This window comes from Bufo bufo, chromosome 4, assembly GCF_905171765.1.
Source record: "Bufo bufo chromosome 4, aBufBuf1.1, whole genome shotgun sequence".
NCBI classification, from domain to species: Eukaryota; Metazoa; Chordata; class Amphibia; order Anura; family Bufonidae; genus Bufo; species Bufo bufo.
The window spans coordinates 279,310,521-279,338,179 of NC_053392.1; the positions used below are offsets into that span (position 1 = coordinate 279,310,521).

The 27,659-nt window shown below is 45.3% G+C and overlaps 1 protein-coding gene across 1 annotated transcript in view; it reads left to right on the forward strand.

Annotated features, from left to right (window-relative positions):
- Nucleotides 1–27,659, forward strand: part of LOC120998111 (collagen alpha-1(XIX) chain-like) — an 861,475-nt gene that overhangs the window by 702,793 nt on the left and 131,023 nt on the right. The window contains exons 16-17 of the mRNA XM_040428630.1: nt 10,703–10,732; nt 11,490–11,534. Coding sequence (XP_040284564.1) covers nt 10,703–10,732; nt 11,490–11,534 — 75 coding nt within the window. The remainder of the gene's footprint in view (nt 1–10,702; nt 10,733–11,489; nt 11,535–27,659) is intronic.

A 27,659-nucleotide genomic window follows, 5' to 3' on the forward strand; every position in this document is an offset into this window, starting at 1 on the left:
AAACAGAGCTGTGAGAACGTCCCAAAGCTCTGGTAGTGACAGTACGCCCCCCTCTACGGGTGGACTCCGGACACCCAGGACCCACCTTCTCAGGATGAGCCCTATGAAATGCCCTGATGAGGCGAGTGGCTTTAATGTCCGACACCGGAACCCACATCCTCTCCTCAGGACCATAACCCTTCCAATGAACGAGGTACTGAAGAGAACCGCGTACAATGCGAGAGTCCACAATTCTGGAAACCTCAAACTCCAGATTGCCATCAACCAAAATCAGAGGAGCAGGCAAAGAGGAGGGTACCGTGGGCTGGACATATGGTTTTAAGAGAGATCTGTGAAATACATTATGTATCTTCCAAACCCGTGGAAGATCAAGACGGAAGGCAACAGGATTGATGACTGACAAGATTTTATAAGGCCCAATAAACTTGGGACCCAATTTCCAGGAGGGAACCTTCAGTTTAATATTTCTTGTAGACAACCACACCAGATCACCCACATTCAGGTCCGGACCAGGCACACGTCTCTTATCAGCCACACGCTTATACTTCTCACTCATCTTTTTAAGATTACTCTGAATCTTTTGCCAAATGGTAGACAAAGACGAGGAAAATCTCTCCTCCTCAGGTAAACCAGAAAGAGCCCCTCCCGAGAATGTCCCAAACTGCGGATGGAACCCATATGCACCAAAGAATGGTGACTTATCAGAAGATTCCTGACGACGGTTGTTCAGAGCAAACTCAGCAAGAGGGAGAAATGAACACCAATCCTCCTGGTTCTCTGCCACAAAACAGCGCAAATATGTCTCCAGATTCTGATTGAGGCGCTCAGTCTGACCATTCGACTGCGGGTGAAAAGCAGAAGAGAAGGACAGCCGAACCCCCAGGCGATAACAGAAAGCCTTCCAGAACCTGGACACAAACTGCGTGCCTCTATCAGAAACAATATCAGAGGGAATGCCGTGCAATTTAACAATATGGTCGACAAAAGCTTGCGCCAACGTTTTAGCATTGGGTAAACCAGGGAAAGGTACGAAATGAGCCATCTTGCTAAAATGGTCCACCACCACCAGGATCACCGACTTCCCTAAGGAACGAGGAAGATCCGTGATAAAGTCCATGGACAGGTGTGTCCAAGGACGGGAAGGTATGGGTAACGGGAGAAGGGAACCTGAAGGCCGTGAACGAGGGACCTTAGCGCACGTCTCACAAGCAGCCACAAAACCCTCCACCGACTTACGAAGAGCCGGCCACCAAAATCTCTGAGCAATGAGATCTACCGTTTCTCTACTCCCGGGGTGACCAGCAAGAACCATATCATGATGCTCCTTGAAGAGTTTGTGACGTAGCTCAGGAGGCACGAACAACTTCCCAGAAGGACAACGGGCAGGTGCCTCAGTCTGGGCAGCCTGGACCTCGGCCTCCAAATCGGAATATAGAGCAGAAACAACTACCCCCTCCGCCAAAATGGGACCCGGGTCCTCGGAGTTTCCTCCTCCCGGAAAACAGCGAGAGACAGCATCAGCCTTCACATTTTTGATCCCAGGTCGGAATGTAACGACAAAATTGAATCTGGAGAAGAACAGAGACCATCTGGCCTGTCTCGGATTCATACGCCTGGCCGACTCCAAGTATGCCAGATTCTTATGGTCGGTAAAAACGGTGATAGGGTGCCTGGCCCCCTCCAACCAATGGCGCCATTCCTCGAAAGCCAACTTGATGGCCAACAACTCCCTATCTCCCACATCATAGTTTCTCTCTGCCGGGGAGAGTTTTTTAGAGAAAAAGGCACAGGGTCGCCATTTGGCAGGAGAAGGGCCCTGGGACAAAACTGCACCCACACCCACCTCGGAAGCATCCACCTCAACAATAAAAGGTAAGGAAACATCGGGATGCACCAAGACGGGAGCAGACGCAAAACTCTCTTTAATCTTAGAAAAGGCTGCAAGCGCCTCCTCCGACCAAGAGGAAAAATCCGCCCCCTTTTTTGTCATGTCAGTAAGGGGTTTGACAACAGAGGAATAATTCAAAATGAACTTTCTGTAATAGTTCGCAAAACCCAGAAAGCGCATCAATGCCTTCTGATTCTCAGGAAGCTCCCACTCAAGTACAGCACGGACCTTCTCCGGATCCATGCGAAAACCAGAAGCAGAGAGGAGAAAACCCAGAAATTGAATCTCCGATACCATAAAAAGACATTTCTCCAGCTTGGCGTACAATTTATTTTCCCGCAGAATCTGCAGAACTTGAAAAAGATGATCCTGATGGGTCTGAACATCAGGGGAAAAAATCAAAATATCATCAAGATACACCAATACAAATTTCCCCATTAAATGGTAGAAAATACTATTAACAAAATGCTGAAAGACGGCCGGAGCATTCATCAGGCCGAAAGGCATAACGAGATTCTCGAAATGCCCGTTAGGGGTATTAAAGGCCGTTTTCCATTCATCCCCCTCTCTGACCCTGACCAGGTTGTACGCGCCTCTCAAATCCAATTTGGAAAACACCTTGGCCCCAACAATTTGGTTGAAGAGGTCCGGGATCAGAGGAAGGGGATAGGGATCGCGAATCGTGATACGGTTAAGCTCCCTAAAATCTAGGCAAGGTCTCAGAGAGCCATCTTTTTTTTTAACAAAAAAAAAACACGCGGCCACAGGTGACTTTGAGGGACGAATATGCCCCTTATTGAGAATCTCGGAGATATAAGTTCGCATTGCGATTCTTTCCGGTTGTGAGAGATTGTAGAGGCGTGCTTTTGGCAGCTTGGCGCCGGGAATGAGGTTAATGGGACAGTCAAACTCCCGGTGAGGAGGTACCTCCTGAACACCGCTCTCGGAAAACACGTCCGAGAAATCAGAGAGAAATGATGGCACAGTTTTAGTAGACACCTCTGCAAAAGTCGCTGTGAGACAATTCTACTACAAAAGTCACTCCACTCATTTATTTGCCTTCCTTGCCAATCAATAGTGGGGTTATGTCTAGTGAGCCAGGGTAAATCACTGAGAAAAATGCACCAAAAGGATATGCCACTGACTATACTAGCTGGTCATACAAGCAGATATTAAAAGCTGAGACTTTCGCCAATATATTCCTGTCAGGAAAATATCGGAGCCCATCATTGCACCACGTCACGGTCACTCAGCATGGCAAAGGGTCCTACCACTACGCTAACTGTGGTGTGAACACGGTCTGAAGGTGATGTAATCCAGCTCACAGCCCAGCCTGCACACAAAATCGCATGTGAACCACAGAAATATCGTGGCAGATATGGAGGAGCTGCTCAAACCCCAAACACTGTAGCGTGTTTCTCATTGGGGGAGCAGTCCCACCGCATGTAGACCGCAGCAAACGACCATCCCGAGCAATTAATGCGTACAAAGGAGGACGCCAGCGCGGTCCACATGCACCACAAAAGCATCCTGCACAAGCCAGAGCATTGTGCGGATGAAAATACCATGACTGAGTGACCATGACGTGGTGCAATGATGGGCTCCGATATTTTCCTGACAGGAATATATTGGCGAAAGTCTCAGCTTTTAATATCTGCTTCTATGACCAGCTAGTATAGTCAGTGGCATATCCTTTTGGTGCATTTTTCTCAGTGATTTATATAATTGTATTTTCATCCGCACAATGCTCTGGCTTGTGCAGGATGCTTTTGTGGTGCATGTGGACCGCGCTGGCGTCCTCCTTTGTACGCATTAATTGCTCGGGATGGTCGTTTGCTGCGGTCCACATGCGGTGGGACTGCTCCCCCAATGAGAAACACGCTACAGTGTTTGGGGTTTGAGCAGCTCCTCCATATCTGCCACGATATTTCTGTGGTTCACATGCGATGGGACTGCTCGCCCAATGAGAAACACGCTACAGTGTTTGGGGTTTGAGCAGTTCCGCCATATTGGCCACTGCAATTCTACAGTGATTTTGTTTTATATGTCTTGAATGTGCCTTCATCTGGCAATTGAACATTCCTTTGCACCTGGAATCCTCCATCACATGGTCTGATATGGGTGGGGCTCACAGCCTTGCTTTGTTCACATTGCACTGGCTGTCCTGCTAGGCATTTGTGTGCAGGCTGGGCTGTGAGCTGGATTACATCACCTTCAGACCGTGTTCACACCACAGTTAGCGTAGTGGTAGGACCCTTTGCCATGCTGAGTGACCGTGACGTGGTGCAATGATATGCACCGATATTTTCCTGACAGGAATATATTGGCGAAAGTCTCAGCTTTTAATATCTGCTTGTATGACCAGCTAGTATAGTCAGTGGCATATCCTTTTGGTGCATTTTTCTCAGTGATTTATATAATTGTATTTTCATCCGCACAATGCTCTGGCTTGTGCAGGATGCTTTTGTGGTGCATGTGGACCGTGCTGGCGTCCTCCTTTGTACGCATTAATTGCTCGGGATGGTCGTTTGCTGCGGTCCACATGCGGTGGGACTGCTCCCCCAATGAGAAACACGCTACAATGTTTGGGGTTTGAGCAGCTCCTCCATATCTGCCACGATATTTCTGTGGTTCACATGCGATGGGGCTGCTCGCCCAATGAGAAACACGCTACAGTGTTTGGGGTTTGAGCAGTTCCGCCATATTGGCCACTGCAATTCTACAGTGATTTTGAGCCAGGGTAACCCCAAAACTAGAGGAGAAGGCAATCCGTTAAGGACAAAACAAGATATATCCTCCACATGAGTGTCACCTACAGCTAGCCGGATATTGTGAACAATGCCCTTCAGAGATCTCTGTGAGAGTGGAGCAGAGTCAATAGCAAAAACAGGTATATCCTTTTCTAATGTGCAAACCTGAAAACCATGCATGGCTATAAATTGAGTGTCAATAAGATTGACGGCCGCTCCACTATCGACAAAAATCTCACAAGAAATGACTTTGCTCTCTAGCGCCACCCTGGCAGACAGGAGAAAACGGGAATTGCAGGTCAGAGGAAAAGCATCAATTCCTACATCAACTTTGCCCAAAGTAGCAGATGAAGCAGAATTTGATGATTTACCTTTTGAGGTTTTTCTCTTATTATCGCTCTTAGTACAGTTCAAGAATCTCCTAGACGGACAAACATTTGCCAAATGACCTATGCCCCCACAACAAAAACACACCATACTCTGAGGACTAAATCCTCTTTTATCAGGGGAAAGTCGACCTAGCTGCATGGGCTCCTCCTCAGAGGGGAGCGAGACAGGATGAGGCCCCTGCACACTGAATGAGTCCGCACCATTGCCCCTAGACTGACAATGGCTGGACAGAGAGGTCTTGTTTCTTTCTCTTAGACGCCTGTCAAGGCGTACCGCCAATGACATGGCAGACTCTAAGGACGTTGGTCTCTCATGGAAAGCAAACGCATCTTTCAATCTCTCTGAGAGACCATGACAGAACTGACTCCGGAGTGCAGCATCATTCCAACCTGAATCAGCTGCCCATCTCCGAAATTCAGAACAATAAAGCTCCGCAGACAGTTTGTTCTGGCATAAAACACGTAAGTTAGATTCGGCCAGAGCAACACGATCCGGGTCATCATATATCTGCCCCAGGGCCACAAAAAATCTTTCCACGGATCGAAGGGAGGGATCCCCTGATGGCAGCGAAAAAGCCCAAGTCTGAGCATTACCCCTGAGCAGGGAGATGACAATCCTCACCCTCTGCTCCTCCTTACCAGAGGAGTGGGGACACAAGCAAAAATGGAGTTTGCATGCCTCTCTGAAGCGAACAAAATTCTCACTGCCCCCGGAGAACGTTTACGGAAGTGAGACCTTTGGCTCGCAACAGACTCCATGAGCCGGAGCAGAGCCCAATGCTTGAAGCTGAGTCATAGATTGACGGAGATCCGCTACTTCCAAAGAAAGACCCTGCATGCGGTCAACCAGGCCAGAAAGCGGATCCATGTCAAAAAAGGACGGTTTTGGTGGATTATAATGTCACGGCTGTATGTGAGCAACAAGAGTATACACAGTAAAAAGAGCTACTGACCGGACCCAAACTAGGGAGGATAAAGGGTGACCCCTGTCAGACCCTCAAAGCTCTCCCTATGCTGCTAAAGCACATGCCCGGATCCAAATGGCGGAACGAGGCATGCCCGCGTACCTAAGACTGATGACCACTGTAACCCCTACAATAGTGGAAGGAGCACGGCCACCGGTGCCCTGCTCAGTATATGGAGGGAACCGTGGCAACCTCAGATCCAGTCAGAAAATAACCAGGTACACAACAATGTCTGCACACTTAGCTGAAGGAGCTGCAGCCGCAGAGAAGACGGATCCAAGGACAGCTGGCAATATCCGGAGTGCTTGCTGCAGCAGAACACAGGTCCAGTGAACTGATAGCTACAAGTGAAGATACTCAAGCAAGAGCTACAACTGAAATGAGAAATATAATCCATGCCCTACAATAGGAGGAGGGGTGATTTAAAGGCAGGGAAATCAAACGCAGGAGGAACAGCTGGGAGGAAGGAAACAGAAAGTAAAGACTTCATCACAGGGGCGGAGAAACAGAGCAGTGAGATCTCCTCCAAGCTCTAGTAGTGACATCATCACAGGGGTGGAGAAACAGAGCTGTGAGAACGTCCCAAAGCTCTGGTAGTGACAGTGGCAGCACACTACAGTATGATCATTAGTTGCAGAATAAGTTATTCTGTTGCACCAGGCACCGGTGTTTGGAAATCCTGGTTGATCCATGCCTGATTCATCTTTATGAAGGTTAGTCTCTCAATATTTAGGGAGGAAAGGTGAGTTTTCTTAGGGGTAACGATGCTCCCCGGCAACACTGAAACCTGTCTGATGCCACACTACTGGCTGCGCAGGAAAGCATGCCTATTGCAAACTCGGCCAGTTGTGGCCACACTTCAAGTTTGCATGCCCAGTAGTCCAGAGGTTCTTGGGTGACAGGGTGTAGTCCATCTGCTGGTTGAGGTTATCCTGCATGTCCTGCTGCTGTTACTGAGTGATTTCTTCAGTAGGCGGCTGAAGAAAACTGCTCATCATAGACTCCACACTGAAGTTACTGCATACAGTATAGCGCTAGTGCTGCTCCCCCCCACAACAACTCATGGCAGTGGAGTGTGAGTACAGACCTTCCTGAGGATGGTGATGGTGCTTGTAGGCAGCGACCAACTAACTACACAGCATATTTCTAAAGTAGTTCATTTTTGCATCCCTCTCAGGTCTAAAAAATGCCTCCATTTTTGATCGGTAGCGAGGGTCTAACAATGTGGATAGCCAGTAGTCAACCATCTGCCAAATCCTGACAATGCAGCTGTCACTACAGAAACATGACAGCCCCAGCATGCATCTGGCTATTTGCGCAAGGGACTTCAAAGGCATCCCTGCCTTCATCTCCAGTGCATATTGCCACGGTCTGTTGGGGTCATCTGAGTTGTCTTCCTTGTCGCCCTCCAGCACATCCTGCTCCTCGCCTGTCGCTTGGGCAGATAAACCAGCTAGTTGTGTATAAAATTTCTGGGCGTTTATGTTCTCCTCCTCTGCCAGTTCATCCTCATTGGGGCTCAAGTGGCTGTGAAATGGAGTCAATCAGATTTGTCAGCATCCCCTCCAGGATTGTGAAGGAGTGGAAGGACATCATTCATCCTGTAGTAATGCTGACTGAAAAATAAAGTGGCCTCTTCAAAGGGCCTGAGCAAACGTCATGTGTCACGCATGAGCTGCCACTTGCTAACGTGGAAGTTACCCAGGGGAGTAGACCTGTCCGTCTGCAGCATTTAACAATCATTGACTACCTCTTATCATACAGACGGTTTAGCATATGGAGCCTGGAGTTCCAACGGGTGCAAACATTGCATGTAAGTTTATATAGGGGAAGAGCATTTTGCTTTTACAGCTCAAGGAGGGTGTTTTTGCACACTAAGAGTGGCTGAAGTGTATGCACAGTTTCCTTGACATTTTTAACAGCTCTTGCAGTTCAGTGAAAGACTTCAGGAACCAGTGGGCAACAAGATTGAAGACATGTGCTATGCAGGGTGCATGGGTCAGCCCTCCTTGACACAGCTCAGACAAAATGTTCTTCCCATTATCAGTAACCATGGGTCCTATCTCTAGTTCGCAAGGAGATAGCCAGTGTTCGATTTCTTTATTGATGACGTGGAGCAGTTCTTCCCAGGCATGGCTCTGTTCAACAAGGCTGACCAGGTGTAAAATCGTGTGGCAAAGCCTAGCTTTGCATAGGTGATATGCTGGAGGACCACTGTCAACTGTGTCTAGAGGGGAGTATGAGGATAAGTTGGAGGATGAGGAGGGAGAGGTGGACATTGGCGCAGCATTATAACACAGAGGCAGCATTGGCATCACCTGGCCAAATTGCTGGTGTGCCTGGTCCAGAACAACATTAACCTAGTTGGCCATGAACAACATATTTTGTCCTTACCATAGTTGCAACTCCATACGTTAGTACTGGCGTGAACTCTACCAGACTCCAAGAGTCCCAAGGAATGGCTCACCTTCTGCTCAACGTATGTGTGCAGGGCTTATTTGGAAAAGTAATGTCAGCTTGGGACTCTCCACCATGGGTGGGCACAAGCCATCAGTTTTCTGAAATGTACAGAGTCAACTACAAGGAAAGGGAGGGACTGTAGTACCAGCAACTTGGCCAGGTGCACGTTCAGCTTCTGCGCCATTGGATGAGTGCATGCATACTGTTGTCTTTTTGCAATCGTCTAGGTGATCGATTGCTGTTGAAACAAGTGACGAGGAGTAGGGGGAGGAGCATCAGGAGCAATAGACAACATTGAAGTCGATGGGAAGGAATAACAGCTTCCTTCTGCTGATGTTGGCGAGCCCTGACTGCTAGAGAGGGGGTGTGGGCCAGTGGGATATGCAGCGTTTGCTACATCAGGCTGTAACACTAAATGAGTGGCACGGTTTTCCCACACCACTTTTTGGTGACACTCCATGTGTTGATGCAGGGTCATCGTGCCAACATTAGCACCCTGGCCACACCTCAGATTTGTACAGATTTTACAGCCTGTTTTGTTTTCAGTGGTAACTGTAACTTTCTATGCCATGAGCCTCTCCCACTTAGGGTTGCAGGCAGCCATTATATATTTTAATGTAAGAGAGAATTTAGAGCTATATGGGGGAGATTTATTATATATTTATAAAATATATATAAAAGTCCTTAACTCAGTCTGTACCACACAATCATTGCAAGATCCTTGTGAAGTAGGTCTTCTCCACTGCATTTTCCATATAAGCTGGAGTTCTCATCCACAAATCTACAGCACAAATGGCTCTGGGGTCCTGCGTATATCTTCCAAAAAGCCATACACTTGAGATAATCAAACACTGGTTTCTGTTGCTGTGAATGACACTCTCCACTTGGGTCCCTTCCACACTCTCTTTCAAATGGAAACAAAGAAATATCCAAATAGTGAAGCACAACCACTTTAAGAATATCTAACCACAAGATTTATTGCACTTACAAAATATAAAATATATCAGCACATATAAATAGATAAAAATGTCTAAAGATCAATTACTAACCCAAGGTTTCACATGTGCTTCATCAGTGGCATTGCGTTTGGAAGATCGACCCATGACGCTTGAGCCATATGTGGCTCGTGAATGACACCAGCTTACATGGAAAGCTTAGGCCTCTTTTACACTTGCGTTGTCCGGATCCGTCGTGTACTCCATTTGCCGTAAGTGCCCGCCGGATCCGTAACACTGCAAGTGAACTGAAAGCATTTGAAGACGGATCAGTCTTCAAAATGCGTTCAGTGTTACTATGGCAGCCAGGACGCTATTAAAGTCCTGGTTGCCATAGAAGTAGTGGGGAGCGGGGGAGCAGTATACTTACCGTCCGTGCGTCTCCCGGGGCACTCCAGAATGATGTCAGGGCGCCCCATGCGCCGTCATCCATGCACGTGGGGCGCCCTGACGTCACTCTGAAGCGCCCCGGGAGCCGCACGGACGGTAAGTATACTGCTCCCCCACTCCCCACTACACTTTACCATGGCAAACAGGACTTTAGTGTCCTGGCAGCCATGGTAACCATTCAGAAAAAGCTAAATGTCGGATCCGGTAATGCGCCGAAACGACTTTTAGCTTAAGGCCGGATCCGGATTAATGCCTTTCAATGGGCATTAATTCCGGATCCGGCCTTGCGGCAAGTGTTCAGGATTTTTGACCGGAGCAAAAAGCGCAGCATGCTGCGGTATTTTCTCCGGCCAAAAAACGTTCCGTTCCGGAACTGAAGACATCCTGATGAATCCTGATGCATCCTGAATGGATTTCTCTCCATTCAGAATGCATGGGGATAATCCTGATCAGGATTCTTCCGGCATAGAGCCACGACGACGGAACTCTATGCCGGAACAGAACAACGCAAGTGTGAAAGAGCCCTTATATGGAAAGAACAGACAGAGATTTATCAGGTGTTTATGCCAGTTGTCTTGAGTAAATACATTTAGAAATTTGGTGTCCAAAAAAAACCACTATATTTATAAAGCACATATTCCACTTTTTTCTACATAGTTGTCATCCATGAATAATAAAAAAAAAGTTAAATCGGCAGAAATGTCGCTGAGGGGCTCTTTTACTATGGTGACCTTTGATGTTTGTGTATGCACCTGGAGATTTATGGAAGGTACTAAAAAAAGAAACAAATAAAACATGCAAATATGAATAGTCATCAAGTAAGTTATGTAAATTAGATAATTTAATGTAATCTTTTTCATTTCAGATTTATGCAAATGGGATAAAAGGAGATAGGGTAAGTACATAATTTACTGTACATATAGTTGTGGAATTTAGGATGTTAAATTGTTAAAAGTTGTTTTAAATTCTTAAAGGTTTTTTTTATTTTAACTGATGACTTATCAGTCATCAGTTAAAATTAACATAAAAAAAAAATAAATTATCAAACTCACTGCCTCCAATTGCTCACGACGGGCAGCCGACATCTTGCTTGAAGATCTGGCGTGAAATCTCGCCATTACATCATCACGCCAGCCGACGTAGTGACATATGGAATTTCGGCCGAGATCTTCAATGAAGAGGCAGATGGTGGCCCGTCGCGAGCAAATATAGGTAAGAATTACTTTTTTTTGTTTGTTTTTTTACACTATTTCAGGTTATATCGATTCACTTACACAAAGCACGAGGAAATTCGGCTTTGAGGTGAATCGAATTTATCCTAAAATTCAGATCGAATTCTACTCCGTTGGATTTGATTCGCTAATCTCCCATTTTGAAAAAAAGAGCACATCTACAACCTACTCATTTGAACATTACAGCATATACAGTAGTTTAATAAAAATAAAAAACAGACGTTTGTAACACATCATTAAAAAGTTAATCTTTACCTTTTAGGTTAGCATAGCTCAAAGTGGGATGTCTCTAGTAACATCCACATGCTTTAATCCTTTGCCAATGTACTAAGCTACATTAAATTGTTTTGCAATTATATTGCTTTAGCTAACAGTATTTTACTCTAACAGTATTGTGTTTTAACCATTCATTTTAAATAGGGAATTGATGGTCCTGAAGGCCCACCTGGAAAAGAAGGACAAAGAGTAAGTCAGTATTATATATGTATTGCAAAAGCAATAACATAAGTGATCATAAATGGATTGGCTGCTGTATAATAAGTTGAGGGAACTGAACCTATAATAGAAAGTTATGTTAGGGTATTTAAAAATTCTCCATTGCTTTCTTGATCCATTACGGTCTGTGACAATCTAAATACTGTTTTCTGCAGTGCTAATATGCTCACACCTGTGAGCTGAATGACCATAGATAAGTGTACCTATTACACTCGCAGATGCCAGTTTCCTAGATGTCATAGGACAGATCATGAGCAAATAACTAATCATAGGCAACTCCTCAATTAACTAATTGACCCCATTTTATATATTTATTAATATATTTATATACATATACATGACACTGGGGAGGGAAAATGTCTAATTGGGCACAATTTGGTAATTTTCTCTTAGGAGTGTACTCACTTTAGTTGCCAGCAGTTTAGATATTAATAGCTGTGTGTTAAGTTATTTTGAGGACACACCAAATTTATACTGTTATACATGCTGTACACTGACTACTTTACCTTATATCAAAGTGTTATATTTTCAGTGTTGTCCCATGAAAAGATATAATAAAATATTTACAAAAAGGTGAGGTGTGTACTCACATTTGTGATATACTGTATATGTCACCAATTTTTTAGGTGTAATCATTAACCTTGTACAGTCGTGGCCAAAAGTTTTGAGAATTACATAAATATTGGAAATTGGAAAGGTTGCTGCTTAAGTTTTTATAATAGCAATTTGCATATACTCCAGAATGTTATGAAGAGTGATCAGATGAATTGCCATGAAAATTAACTTAATCCCCAAAAAAACTTTCCACTGCATTTCATTGCTGTCATTAAAGGACCTGCTGAGATCATTTCAGTAATCGTCTTGTTAACTCAGGTGAGAATGTTGACGAGCACAAGGCTGGAGATCATTATGACAGGCTGATTGGGTTAAAATGGCAGACTTGACATGTTAAAAGGAGGGTGATGCTTGAAATCATTGTTCTTCCATTGTTAACCATGGTGACCTGCAAAGAAACGCGTGCAGCCATCATTGCGTTGCATAAAAATGGCTTCACAGGCAAGGATATTGTGGCTACTAAGATTGCACCTCAATCAACAATTTATAGGATCATCAAGAACTTCAAGGAAAGAGGTTCAATTCTTGTTAAGAAGGCTTCAGGGCGTCCAAGAAAGTCCAGCAAGCGCCAGGATCGTCTCCTAAAGAGGATTCAGCTGCGGGATCGGAGTGCCACCAGTGCAGAGCTTGCTCAGGAATGGCAGCAGGCAGGTGTGAGCGCATCTGCACGCACAGTGAGGCGAAGACTTTTGGAAGATGGCCTGGTGTCAAGAAGGCCAGCAAAGAAGCCACTTCTCTCCAAAAAAAAAATCAGGGACAGATTGATCTTCTGCAGAAAGTATGGTGAAAGGACTGCTGAGGACTGGGGCAAAGTCATATTCTCCGATGAAGCCTCTTTCCGATTGTTTGGGGCATCTGGAAAAAGGCTTGTCCGGAGAAGAAAAGGTGAGCGCTACCATCAGTCCTGTGTCATGCCAACAGTAAAGCATCCTGAGACCATTCATGTGTGGGGTTGCTTCTCCTCCAAGGGAGTGGGCTCACTCACAATTTTGCCCAAAAACACAGCCATGAATAAAGAATGGTATCAAAACATCCTCCAACAGCAACTTCTTCCAACAATCCAACAACAGTTTGGTGAAGAACAATGCATTTTCCAGCACGATGGAGCACCGTGCCATAAGGCAAAAGTCATAACTAAGTGGCTCGGGGACCAAAACGTTGACATTTTGGGTCCATGGCCTGGAAACTCCCCAGATCTTAATCCCATTGAGAACTTGTGGTCAATCCTCAAGAGGCGGGTGGACAAACAAAAACCCACTAATTCTGACAAACTCCAAGAAGTGATTATGAAAGAATGGGTTGCTATCAGTCAGGAATTGGCCAAGAAGTTGATTGAGAGCATGCCCAGTCGAATTGCAGAGGTCCTGAAAAAGAAGGGCCAACACTGCAAATACTGACTCTTTGCATAAATGTCATGTAATTGTCGATAAAAGCCTTTGAAATGTATGAAGTGCGTGTAATTATATTTCACTACATCACAGAAACAACTGAAACAAAGATCTAAAAGCAGTCTAGCAGCAAACTTTGTGAAAAGTAATATTTGTGTCATTCTCAAAACTTTTGGCCACGACTGTAGACATTCAGGTAAATGATACCCTTTACTACTACTTTAGTGTCTTCTTTTAATATTTTTTGGTAAAATATGTTTTAAAGTAAATTAGTCTGCAGGGGTCATTTTGTATGTCCAAAATCAGTCTAAAGGCTGGAGCTGGAGTTGGGGCTCTGACCATTCAGGAGCATAAGCCAAATGACATTGTCAAACAATCAAGCTCTGTTGTTGTGATAGATAGATTCAATTCAGGACAGCTACAGTGCAAGTTACTAGAAGAAGGTCACACAGAGTCGAATATTTTTAGAATATGACTCTATAATGATTGGTCCAACATAGCTCCAGAGAAAAGCAGTATTTTCATAACAGATGCTCTTTAAATCAAATATTTTTTTACCGAGATGGTATTTAAAGGCTATGTACACCTTTTTTATGATTGCTTTTTATTCATTTTGGGCTAAATATTCTATGATGATGAATTAATTTGTAGCAATTGATTTGCTTGTCGAAGTTCAGCGAATTGTTTGAATCTAATTTTTCTAAATTTCGTTCATCTCTAATCATAAGCCAAGTTAATCTATGTTCCTTCACACTTACAAAATGCATACTGATGCAAAGAGGATAACATATTAGGGAAACAGAGTTCAATGAAGCGATAATTGTGGTCAAGTCAGGTAATACAGTTCTTAGAAAGTAGTATTCAGAGATTGAGTGTCTCCCCTTGCACTTTTCCACATTTTTTTCATGTTACACCCACAAACTTAAATGCATTTTATTGCAAGTGTGTGTTAAGTAAACAGAAAATGATTCATGGTTTTCAAAATTTTTAATAAATAAAAATCTGGAAAGTATTGCATGCAGTTGTATTAAGCCCCCTGAGTCACTATTTTGTAGGACCACCTTTTGCTGTAATTACAGCTGCAAAACTTTTGGGGTTTTACCTTTCTTCCAACTTTGCACATCTAGAGGCTAAAATGTTTGCCCATTCTTCTTTGCAAAAAAGCTCAAGCTTGGTCATATTAGATGGAGAACATCTGTAAACAGAAATGTTCAAGTCTTACCACCGATTCTCAATGAGAATTAAGTCTGGAATTTGACTGGGCAATTCTAACACATGAATATGCTTTGATCTAAACCATTCTATTGTAGCTCTGGCTGTATGTTTAGGGTCCTTGTCCTGCTAGAAGGCGAACCTTCGTCCCCAGTCTCAAGTCTTTTACAGCTTCTACCTGGTTTTTCTCCAGGATAGCCCTGTATTTAGCTCCATCCATCTTCCCATCAACTCTGACCAACTTCTCTGTCCCTACTGAAGAAAAACATCCCTACAGCATGATGCTGCCACCACCATATTTCACGGTGTGGATGGTGTGTTCAGGGTGATATGCAGTGTTTACAATAATCATTTATGAAGGTAGCTTTAATTTTGTAATGTATTTCTTTTACCTTTATTGTTTATATCTTCCATTCTGGGCTGGTCACAGTATCATGTCCATGGAGCTCTGTCTTATTTTGTGTCAAAGCAGCAACAGGCGCAGTGATAGTGGGAATGTCTATGTAACTAGCTGGGTGAGATGGCACTATAACCGAACTGGGTATTGTTAGGGGCACTACTGGAGCTGTGGCAAAGAAAGGGCATCCTGGGTTTGGTTGGATACATCAACAGGATGTGCTACATACAGGATTAAAATAAACCAGAAGGGTTTGTTTACATTGTGAAAATGAGTTAAGAGAATCTAAATTCAAAAAGAAAAGCATGCAGTACACTTACATGAGGTAAGCAACTCCATGAGCATATATGTTAAAAATCATATTAATCCTAGGAACCCCTTCAAGTTCTCTTAATCATGCCTTGATATAATTTTATTGTTCGTACATGTTAAGTTTTAATTTAAAATTATTAAAGAAGAATGTGAGGTCTGGCATTTATTGCCCAGAATGCTTGAAGTAATATAAAATGTTTAGGGCACCTGTTTTCCAATCATATTTTTCTAAAGCTTCCATTATAGCTGTAGAGTTAAAAAAAAAAAAAAAATATATATATATATATATATATATATATATATATTTGATTGGATATACAGTGGGGAACAGAAGTATTTAAACACCCTGCAATTTTGCAAGTTCTCCCACTTATAATCATGGAGGGGTCTGAAATTCACATTGTAGGTACAGTCCCACTCTGAGAGACATAATAAAAAAATAATAATTCAGGAAATAACATTGTATGATTTTTAAAGAATTTATTTGTCTTGCACTGCTGAACATAAGCATTTGAACACCTGAGAAACAGCAAGAATTATGGCTCTCAAAGACCTGTTACTGTGCCTTTAAAAAGTCCACCTCTACTCCACTCATTAATCTAACTTAGTAGAACTTGTCTGAGCTCTTTAAAGACCCCTGTCCATCCCACAGTCAGTCAGACGCCAACTACTACCATGGGCAAGACCAAAGAGCTGTCCAAAGACACCAGAAACAAAATTGTGGACCTCCACAAGGCTGGAAAGGGCTACTGGGCAATTGCCAAGCAGCTTGGTGAAAATAGATCAACTGTTGGAACAATTGTTAGAAAATGGAAGAGGCTAAATACCACTGTCAGTCTCCCTCGGACTGCGGCTCCATGCAAGATCTCACCTTGTGGGGTATCACTGATGATAAGAAAGGTGAGAAATCAGCCCAGAACTACAAGGAAGGATCTGGTCAATGACAAGAAGAGCTGGGAACATAGTTTCAAAGGTCACTGTCGGTAGAATACTAAGCCGTCATGGTTTCAAATCAAGCATTGCACGGAAGGTTCCCCTGCTCAAGTCATCACATGTCCAGGCCCTTCTGAAGTTTGCCAATGACCATCTGGATGATCCAGAGGAGGCATGGGAGAAAGTCATGTGGTCAGATGAGACCAAAGTAGAACTTTTTGATCTAAACTTCACTCGTGTTTTGGAGGAAAAATTAAGGATAAGTTGCATCCCAAGAACACCATCCCTACTGTGAAGCATGGGGGTGGTAACATCATGCTTTGGAGGTGCTTTTCTGCGAAGGTGACAGGATGACTGCACTGCATTAAGGAGAGGATGAATGAGGCAATTTATTATGAGATTTTGAGCAACAACCTCCTTCCCTCAGTCAGAGCATTGAAGATGGGTCATGGCTGGGTCTTCCAACATGACAACGACCCGAAGCACACAGCCAGGATAACCAAGGAGTGGCTCCATAAGAAGCATATCAAGGTTCTGGAGTGGCCTAACCAGTCTCCAGACCTAAATCTAATAGAACATCTTTGGAGGGAGCTGAAACTCCATGTTGCTCAGCGACAGCCCCGAAACCTGACAGATCTAGAGAAGATCTGTGTGGTGGAGTGGGCCAAAATCCCTTTTGCAGTTTGTGCAAACCTGGTCAAGAACTACAGGAAACGTTTGACCTCTATAATTGCAAACAAAGGCTTCTGTACCAAATATTTACGCTGATTTTCTAAGGTGTTCAAATACTTATGTTCAGCAGTGTAAGACAAATAAATTCTTTGAAAATCATACAATGTGATTTCCTGATTTTTTTTTTAAATTTTTTTTTATTCTGTCTCTCAGAGTGGGAATGCACCTACAATGTGAATTTCAGACCCCTCCATGAATTCTAAGTGGGAGAACTTGCAAAATTGCAGGGTATTCAAATACTTCTGTTCCTCATTTTACTCAGCCATATGAAGGACATATTAATCCTTTCCCCCCTGGAAGACTCATTAACTTAATTTGCCATCAGTATGATTATGGAAATACCAAATTTGTATAGTTTTTCTTGTGTTTTATTACTGGAAAAAAAACCTCACCATATTCTGACTCCTATAACTTTTTTGTAGTTATATCTACGGAGCTTTGTGAGGGCTCATTTTTTGTTGTAACATCCAACCAGGAGACCACTACAGCTGTCACTCATAGCAGAGGGGAAGGTGTATTAAGCATATCAATGAAGAAATCATAGAGCACTTCACATCGCTTCCTGTGCACTTGCAGGAACAGCACCTTGTTTAGTGGCAGAATAAAATTCATGTTCACACACCCCTTAAGGATATCTGCCATACATTCTTTAAAAATGGTGCTAACTTAAGATCACAGTGGCCAGGTTTCTACAGACAGCCAGAGCAAATAACTATGATAGCAATAATGCTGATCACAGACATTTAACCCCTCAAATACCATTGTCAATTGTTCATAGCATCTGAGACTGTGATCGAGGAAGCCGTTCATTCGTTATAGTAGTCTTGGCCCCTCTGAAGGGAGGGGCAACAGCGACAGTGGCAGGTTTCCATAGGAAAGAATGTCCAATAGGCTACAATGGTAATTAATTGCAGTCTATAGGACAAATCTCTAAGGGGACTTAATGTAAGTGAAAACAAACAAAAAAATTATATAAAAAATATATATAAAAATTCTATTCACCCATAATAAAAATTAAAAAAATGAATAATACATAATAAAATATATTAATGTATTTATTCTGCATGGTGAATGCTGTAACAGAAGAAAAAAAAATCTAAATGGCCTATTCGATATGAGGATGAAGCAAAAGCTTAAAATCTGCCATATAAATGTAACCGAACATGTGTTACTTTATAGAAAATGTACTCCCTAATTACATTTTCAGTTGTTCAAAATATAGATTTTTTGCATATAAAGAAGATGCTGCATGAAATACAACAGATTGATGACAAACATTAATAATAAAGAATATAAACAGAACAAAATGGATAACATGCCAATACTTTCACTTAGTGGTTCTTCTTTATTAACATGGCACATAAAGCCATTAGTGATGGACGCAAACCGTGCTTTTGCATCGCGTCCATTGACTTTAATAGCAGGCAAACCTGAAAAACCTTTAGGTCATATTTGCAGCCACCAAATACAAACTATGAGTGCACAAATGGTCCCACAACATGGACAGTGACATACCAGAGGGGGATCATTGGCTAAAATTCAGAGAAAAAATATGTATGTTAATCAGGGGCCATTTTTATGCGTCTTAAAGGGAAACTCTCAAAAATGTACCCTGCTGGAGCCTAGAAAGATGTTATTTCCTATCGGTTTGATGTATCCAAATGTGCAGCACTCCACATTTTTGTATCCTGCAGAGTCCATTAAAAAAATGCATACGTGAATTTTAAAAAATTATATACCATGGAAATGTATGGTGAACGGACGCCACTGTACGGCATCAGTCTGAGGCATCTGTTAACGCATACATTTTTGGTATGCATTAAATAGATGGCAAAAATAGGATGTGAACCCAGCTCTACTGTCAGAATAAGCACCAGTACACAGCGGAGCAGCGTGGAGGAGAGGGGAGGCCGCCATGTACTGACAGAGCGCTACCTGGTCCTGGTGGTCAGGGATGAGGACTGTGTTTCTCAAGGATCATTTTCTACTGGGAAATACAAAGCACAGTATTATACACTAGAATCTATATAATATAACGATATTAGCCCTACCCCTGAATAATAATACAATTAGGTAGACATTGATTTATTGAAATACGTCTATGTTAGGCGTATTTCTGACACAGATTGTGGTGCAAAGGTCCTTAGCACCGCAATCTGCATATTTTGCCCGCTCATGCCAGGTCTAAAAAAGGATGGCGTGGGCAGGGAAAGGGATACAGTTATGGCCATCCCGTTATTGGATACCACTGCCATACATTGACGAATAACACCTCTGTACAGTGACCGGATAACACCGCCATACTTTGACCGGATAAAAGAGTATAAGAGGGCACAGTACAGGGAATGACTAGCGGCACTGCACAGTGTGTGGTAAGAGGGCACAATGCAGGGAATAAGGGGGCACAGTACAGGGTGAGGTTCACAGTACGGGGTGGGGGGCACAGTCACATTACCCTATGTACATTAGAAGGTCCTTATGGTGAATGCGGTTCATACGCCACCATAATGAGAGGCAGAGGAGTGAGACAGGGGTGTGATTATGTGGCAAGGGATAAAAAATTAACTGTCGGCCAGTAGAGGCCCCAAAAATTAGGCAATAGGCATTCACCTGACAACAAAGAACTTTGGATTCTGTGGCTGGAGATACATTAGGCAGTCACAGGATAAATATGTAACTGTCGGCCAGTACAGGCCCCAAAAATTAGCCAATAGACATTCACCTGACAGCAAAGAACTTTGGATTCTGTGGCTGGAGGTACATTAGGCGGTCACAGGATAAATATGTAACTGTCGACCAGTACAGGCCACAAAAATTAACCAATAGGCATTCACCTGACAGCAAAGAACTTTGGTTTCTGTGGCTGGAGGTAAATTAGGCGGTCACAGGATAAATATGTAACTGTCAGCCAGTACAGGTTCCAAAATTTAGGCAATAGGAATTCACCTGACAGCAAAGAACTTTGGATTCTGTGGATGGAGGTACATAAGGCGGTCATAGGATAAATATGTAACTGTCGGCCAGTACAGGCCCCAAAAAATTAGGCATTCACCTGACATGAAAGGCCCTCTTCTTGCAGGAGCGGTAGGATTGGTAATCAAACCTGTTTCGCTGTGGGATGAAATTCCTCTGCCAGCGCCCGCAACAGCAGAATGAAGCATCTCTCGCAGCAAGGCCTGGAAATGCTGCATTCTGCCAGCCCTCTGTGATGCTGGTAACATGTCCGCCATTTTGTGTTTGTACTGGGGGTCTAAGTACGTTGCCACCCAGTACAGGTCCTTGACCTTTATGCTTTTTATACGGGGGTCCCTCTTCAAACACTGGAGCATGAAGGCCCCCATTTGCACTAAAATGGAAGCGGTGGAGCGCCCTGGCTCCTGCTCATCGCCCAGGAAAATGTCGTTCTCGGGCTCCTCCCCCAGCCACGGACAACACCATGGATCCCCGAAAAGTTTAAAGCCTGCTCTTCTTGCTCCTCCTCCTCCCCCAGCACCCACCCTCCTCTGACTCCTCTTCAGACTCCTGCTGACTTGTCTCAGATGGAGTAGCCCCCCTGGGAATTTATTCAGCATTGCGACTTCCTCATCTTCTTGCTCTTGCTCCTCGATGGCCTTATCAATGACACAACGCAATGCACGCTCCAGAAAGAAGGCATAAGGTACAATGTCACTGATGGCTCCTTGGCTGCGACTGACCAGTTATGTGATCTCATCAAAGGGCCACAGAAGTCTGCATGCATTACGCATGAGCAGCCACTGGCGCAGTGAAAAAACCAAGCTCCCAGAACAAGTCGTTAACGGCACGTTTCTGCTGGAGCAGCCTATCAAGCATATACAAGGTGCAGTTCCAGCACGTCGGGCAGTCACAAATCAGACATCTTATGGGCAAGTGGTGTCGCCGCTGAACATCAGCAAAGTGAGCCATGACTGTGTAAGATCTTCTAAAATGGTCAGAGATTTTCCTGGCCTGCTGCAAGATGTCCTGGACCGCGGAGTCTTTGGCAACGCTGCATGACTAAGTTCAGGACGTGTGCCATGCACGGCACGTGTGTCATTTTGCCCTGTTTAAGCGCGCTTAGCAGATTGGCACCGTTCTCGCACACCACTTTACCTGTCAAATTGAGCGGGGATAGCCACTGATCGGCCTGTGACCGCAGAGCTGAAAAAAGTGCAGGACTGGTGTGGCTCTTGGCTTCCAGGCACAACAGCCACAGCACAGCATGGCAACGTCTCACCTGGCACGTTGAATAGATTCTGGGGAGCTTAGGGGGTGCAGTGGAAAAGGCGGTAGCAGTGAAAAAAGAGGAGTCTGCCAAGGAGGAGACGGAGTATGGAGTAGGAGGAGGAGAAGAATAGGCAGGCCTGCATGCAATCCGTGGAGGCAACACCAAATCTACACGGGTGCCACGGGTTACATGCTTGACGGCCATCAGAAGGTTCACCCAGTGGGCAGTAAATGTTATGTACCTTCCCAGCTGGTGTTTGCTAGACCATGTGTCTGTGGTCAGATGTATCTTGGCAGACCATGTGTCTGTGTGCCAGATATATATTCACTTGCCGCTGAATGTGGCCATATAGTTCAGGGATGTGCTTCTGGAAGAAATATTTCCTTCCGGGTACCTTCCATTGTGGTGTGCCAATGGCCACAAATTTTCTAAAGGCCTCTTAGTCCACCAATTTATATGGCAGAAGTTGGCGGGATAGTTGTTCCGACAAGCCAGCAGTCTGCCATTGGGCAAGAGGATTAACCGGCGTCATAATTTTTTTACGCTCGAACATTTGGGCCACAGAAGCCTGCCTTGTGCTAGATGAACGCGTCAACGGCATGGTGGAAGGTGTAATGGAGGGCAAATAGGAGGAGAAGGACAAGAGGCAGGACGGTGAGCGCCGGGAGTGTGGCTTTGTGGGTTCTGGCGGCGTTGCTCCCACTGGGCTCGGTTTTGGGAGGCCAGGTGCCTTCTTAAGGCAGACGTCCGTAGGTGAGTGTTGGGCTTACCGCGACTTATGCATTGACAGCACAGGCTGCAGATGGCAACACTATTATCAGCAGCTGACATGTTAAAAAAAAGCCCACACAGGGAGCGCAAGATGTGACAGTGTATAGTGGATGGATCGCTCCAGATACATTTGCAATCTGTTTTTTACCTCCTGTGCACTGCGAGTTCTGCCTGCTTCTCCTCCCTATCTGCTGCTCCGTGTGTCCCTCTGAACTCCACTCCTCTTCCTCTCTTGTGGGCACCCTCGTGTCGTCCATTGACACGTCATTATCGTCACCTTCACCACCACCGACATTAGAGATCTCGGAGTAGGCAGCAACAGCGGGGACCACCCTCCTTGGGCTGATCTGGGTTCTGTCGTCAGACCGCTGGGAGGCGGCCATTGCTGCCTCCTCTTCCTCATCCAATGCCAAGACTGGCTGCGCATCGGTAAGGTCTGGGAATGGATGGGAAATTAATTCCTCTGACTCGAGTGGTTGGGCTATGGTGGTGGTTGTGGTGTCTTTGGGGAGCACACAGCAGAGAGTGAGGAGGGTGCAGATACAGAGGATGAGGAGGGTGCAAAAGCGGAAGGCTGAGTGAGCCACTCAACCAACTGTGGTGCGCCCTTTGAAGTTATTGCACGCGCCTTCTCCAACTTCCCATTTAGGCTCCAGCCTGGTGCACCTGCCCGACCCCTACCATCCCTGCGGAACGCCTCTTCCTCAGCCTGTCATTTTCTAAATGACCCTCTTCCTAAGTCCGTAGAGAAGAGCAGTATTTGTGGAAGAAGGTATATCACAGCCCTCAATCAGTATTTGGTGGAAACAGGTATTTGGCATCGCTCAATCAGCATTTTGTGGAAACAGATGTATCACAGCCCTCATTCAGTATTTGTTGGAAGAAGGTATATAGCAATAGCACCCCTCAATCAGTATTTAGTGGAAGAAGGTATATGGCACCCCTCAATCAGTAATTGGTGGAAACAGGTATATAGCACCCTTAATCAGTATTTAGCGGAAACAGATATATGGCATCCCTTAATCAGTATTTTGTGGAAGCAAGTGTATTTCAGCCCTCAATCAGTATTTAGTGGAAGAAGGTATATAGCAATAGCACCCCCTAATCAGTATTTTGTGGAAAAAGGTATATGGCACCCCTCAATCGGTAATTGGCGGAAACTGGTATATAGCACCCCTCAATCAGTATTTTGTGGAAGAAGGTATATATAGCAGTAGCACCCCTCAATCAGTATTTTGTGGAAGAAGGTATATGTCACCCCTCAATCAGTATTTGGCGGAAACAGGTATATAGCACCCTTCAATCAGTATTTGGCGGACAGAGGTATATGACACCCCTCAATCAGTATTTTGTGGAAGCAGGTGTATTGCAGCCCTCAAGAAGTTTTTTTTTAGGGCAACAGGTATATCACATCCGTTGCAATTAGTTACTCCAATAGCGTTTGTCCCTCTATCTAGCTGCGGTATCGCAGCAGAATCGCACACAACTGCTGCACAATACAAATACACTATAATATAATATCTATGTTAGAAAGTATATTATAAGTATATCACACCGCTCTATATCACACCTATCAATAACACACCTATTCCAGTCCTTAAAAGGACTTTTGTGGCCCTATTACCTAGCGTTTGGTGTCCCTAACTGTCCCTGCTCCAAAATGCAACCTCTCCCTACACTGGCAAAACACATAATGTAAAATGGCTGCCAGATCGGGTTCTGTTATAGGGTTGGGGGTGTGTCCATGTGCTGAAACATCTCAATTGGCTGTCCTATCCTACCTGATGGATCATGGGTCAAAGTTCGGCGCTATGCAAAAAAATATGGCGCATGCGAATATTGCCATATGTTCGCATGTTTGGCGAATCGCAAACGAGCAAAGGTCGCCGTGAAACGACCGCCGAGCGAATCACAAGGCCATCTCTAAAAGCTATTTATCCAGTACATATGGTAAAATTTTATATACAGTAGGTGTTTGTGACATTGTGTTTTCAGCACGACAGCGTCGCGCTGATACTCGGCGACGTGGTGCCGAGATCTCGCACTCACTGGGATAGCGACAGCACATCCCAGCAAGCGCGTCATAGAAGAGGCGGGAGATCCGACTTGGATTCCCGCCAATTCTACACGTGTGCGGCGTTTGTTATGAATCCTGAGGGGGAAGTCCCCGCCGGATTTTAAATAAAAATCCGGCCTGGGTCCCGCCCTCAGGAGCATACCGGGCCCTTAGGTCTGTTATGGGTTGTAAGGAGAGCCCCCCCTACGCCGAAAAAAACGGCGTAGGGGGTCCCCCTACAATCCATACCAGACCCGTATCCAAAGCACGCTACCCGGCCAGCCAGGAAGGGAGTGGGGACGAGCGAGCGCCCCCCCCCCTCCTGAGCCGTACCAGGCTGCATGCCCTCAACATGGGGGGTTGGGTGCTCTGGGGCAGGGGGCGCACTGCGGCCCCCCCACCTCAGAGCACCCTGTCCCCATGTTGATGAGGACAGGGCCCCTTCCCGACAACCCTGGCCGTTGGTTGTCGGGGTATGCGGGCGGGAGGCTTAACGGAATCTGGGAGCCCCCTTTAATAAGGGGGGCCCCCAGATACCGGCCCCCCACCCTAAGTGAATGAGTATGGGGTACATCGTACCCCTACCCATTCACCTGCAAGAAAAGTGGTAAAAACACAAATAAACCACACAGTGTATTAAAATATTTTATTTTTCTGCTCCGGAGGCCGCCCCCTGTCTTCTTTATTAGCTCTTTTACCAGGGGGGGCTCTTCTTCTTCCGATATCCCGACGGGTCTTCTCCGCTATCCGGGGGGGGTCTTCTCAACTCTCCGGGGTTCTCCTTCTGTCTTCTCCTTCTGTCTTGTTGTCTCCTTCTGTCTTCTGTCTCCGGGGGGGGCTCTTCTTCTTCCGATATCCCGACGGGTCTTCTCCGCTATCCGGGGGGGTCTTCTCAACTCTCCGGGGTTCTCCTTCTGTCTTCTCCTTCTGTCTTGTTGTCTCCTTCTGTCTTCTGTCTCCGGGGGGGGCTCTTCTTCTTCCGATATCCCGACGGGTCTTCTCCGCTATCCGGGGGGGTCTTCTCAACTCTTCGGGGTTCTCCTTCTGTCTTCTCCTTCTGTTCTTCTTCTGTCTTCTCCTTCCTTCTTGTTGTCTCGGCGCACCCCGGTTCTTCGTCTCGCGAGACTCGGCGCACCCCGATTCTTCTCTCTGTTGTTGACTCGGCGCACCCCGGTTCTTCGTCTCGCGAGACTCGGCGCACCCCGATTCTTCGTCTCGCGAGAACCGGGGTGCGCCGAGTCAACAACAGAGAGAAGAATCGGGGTGCGCCGAGTCTCGCGAGACGAAGAACCGGGGTGCGCCGAGACAACAAGAAGGAAGGAGAAGACAGAAGAAGAACAGAAGGAGAAGACAGAAGGAGAACCCCGAAGAGTTGAGAAGACCCCCCCGGATAGCGGAGAAGACCCGTCGGGATATCGGAAGAAGAAGAGCCCCCCCCAGAGACAGAAGACAGAAGGAGACAACAAGACAGAAGGAGAAGACAGAAGGAGAACCCCGGAGAGTTGAGAAGACCCCCCCGGATAGCGGAGAAGACCCGTCGGGATATCGGAAGAAGAAGAGCCCCCCCCGGAGACAGAAGACAGAAGGAGACAACAAGACAGAAGGAGAAGACAGAAGGAGAACCCCGGAGAGTTGAGAAGCCCCCCCCCGGATAGCGGAGAAGACCCGTCGGGATATCGGAAGAAGAAGAGCCCCCCCTGGTAAAAGAGCTAATAAAGAAGACAGGGGGCGGCCTCCGGAGCAGAAAAATAAAATATTTTAATACACTGTGTGGTTTATTTGTGTTTTTACCACTTTTCTTGCAGGTGAATGGGTAGGGGTACGATGTACCCCATACTCATTCACTTAGGGTGGGGGGCCGGTATCTGGGGGCCCCCCTTATTAAAGGGGGCTCCCAGATTCCGTTAAGCCTCCCGCCCGCATACCCCGACAACCAACGGCCAGGGTTGTCGGGAAGGGGCCCTGTCCTCATCAACATGGGGACAGGGTGCTCTGAGGTGGGGGGGCCGCAGTGCGCCCCCTGCCCCAGAGCACCCAACCCCCCATGTTGAGGGCATGCAGCCTGGTACGGCTCAGGAGGGGGGGGGGGGCGCTCGCTCGTCCCCACTCCCTTCCTGGCTGGCCGGGTAGCGTGCTTTGGATACGGGTCTGGTATGGATTGTAGGGGGACCCCCTACGCCGTTTTTTTCGGCGTAGGGGGGGCTCTCCTTACAACCCATAACAGCCTCTTCTATGACGCGCTTGCTCTCCATCGCGGCAAGCCAGCTCGGCGCTGGCTCCCGCGATGGGGCTCGTATGTGCTCAATCTCGCCGAGAAATACGGCGCGATTGACACAAAATCGGGTTCACCTACTGTAGTTTTTCTCCATGCAACATCTGTTGTAGAAAGAAATGTTTATTAGCAGCTAAAAAAAATTGTTTAACACATTGAAACGTTTGTGTAGGCAATTGTTTGTGCTATATAAAAACCTTATGTCAATATATCAATTGAAATGTAATCTGTGGGTAAAATCTGTTTGGTGTATGCAATTCATATTAAGATGATTGAAGCAGCTCACTATAATGTTCATCCAAATGAGGTATTTACATTATCTGATGCTATAAAACCAGCTAATGCATAGAAAAGTAAAATTCCTGTATAAAAATAAAATTGCATATCCTTTATACTGTCCAATAAATTAATACTTTATTATGTTCAGACCATTGCTTACAACAATTGTGACATCTATATCATATTCCATAACGATTAAATGATCAGCACTGTTACCTGTTATTGGTAAAACTTTTTAATGACAAAAAGTTCTGAGAAGAAGGCTAATGGATTCCAGTATAAAATACAAACTAGTTGTGGAGGTAGAAGGGGATCTAGAGTGCTGGAGTCTATAGCTGGAGTCAATAATATTTCTAACCTTTCAAAATATATATATAAAGAATTATTGATAAATGGACAAAGAAACAGCCCTCCAAACTGCAGTCCCATAACCCCATACAACTTTACTCCAGTCTATCAATATACCAGACTCTGTGAAGCGTAACAAAGCGTGGGTTTAGTTAGAAAAAGCCAGAGAGTGATATTTTGATACTTTTTAAAATCTCGAATAGTGTTTTTCTATTATAGTCCTCTATTTCTATTATCTCCTCTATAAATAGGTGGCCCATTGTCACTTTATTGTGGTTATGAGGGTAAAATGTTGATGGTTAGCATAAAAGGGAATCACTAGGCCTCCACTTCTTGGAATACTCTCTGTTCAGTAGACCACTGACCCACAGATATTAAGAAACACCATTGTGGAACACCGAGGGATAAGGCAAAACCATAGTGAGGAACAAGCTGAGGTCAGAACAAAAAGAGTACAGCAATCTAATAGCCAGTCCGACATCAGAGTGGGCAGCTCAGGGTCAGAAGAGAGAACAAGCAGGGATCAGGTCAGGCAACGGAAGGCCAAAATCCAGA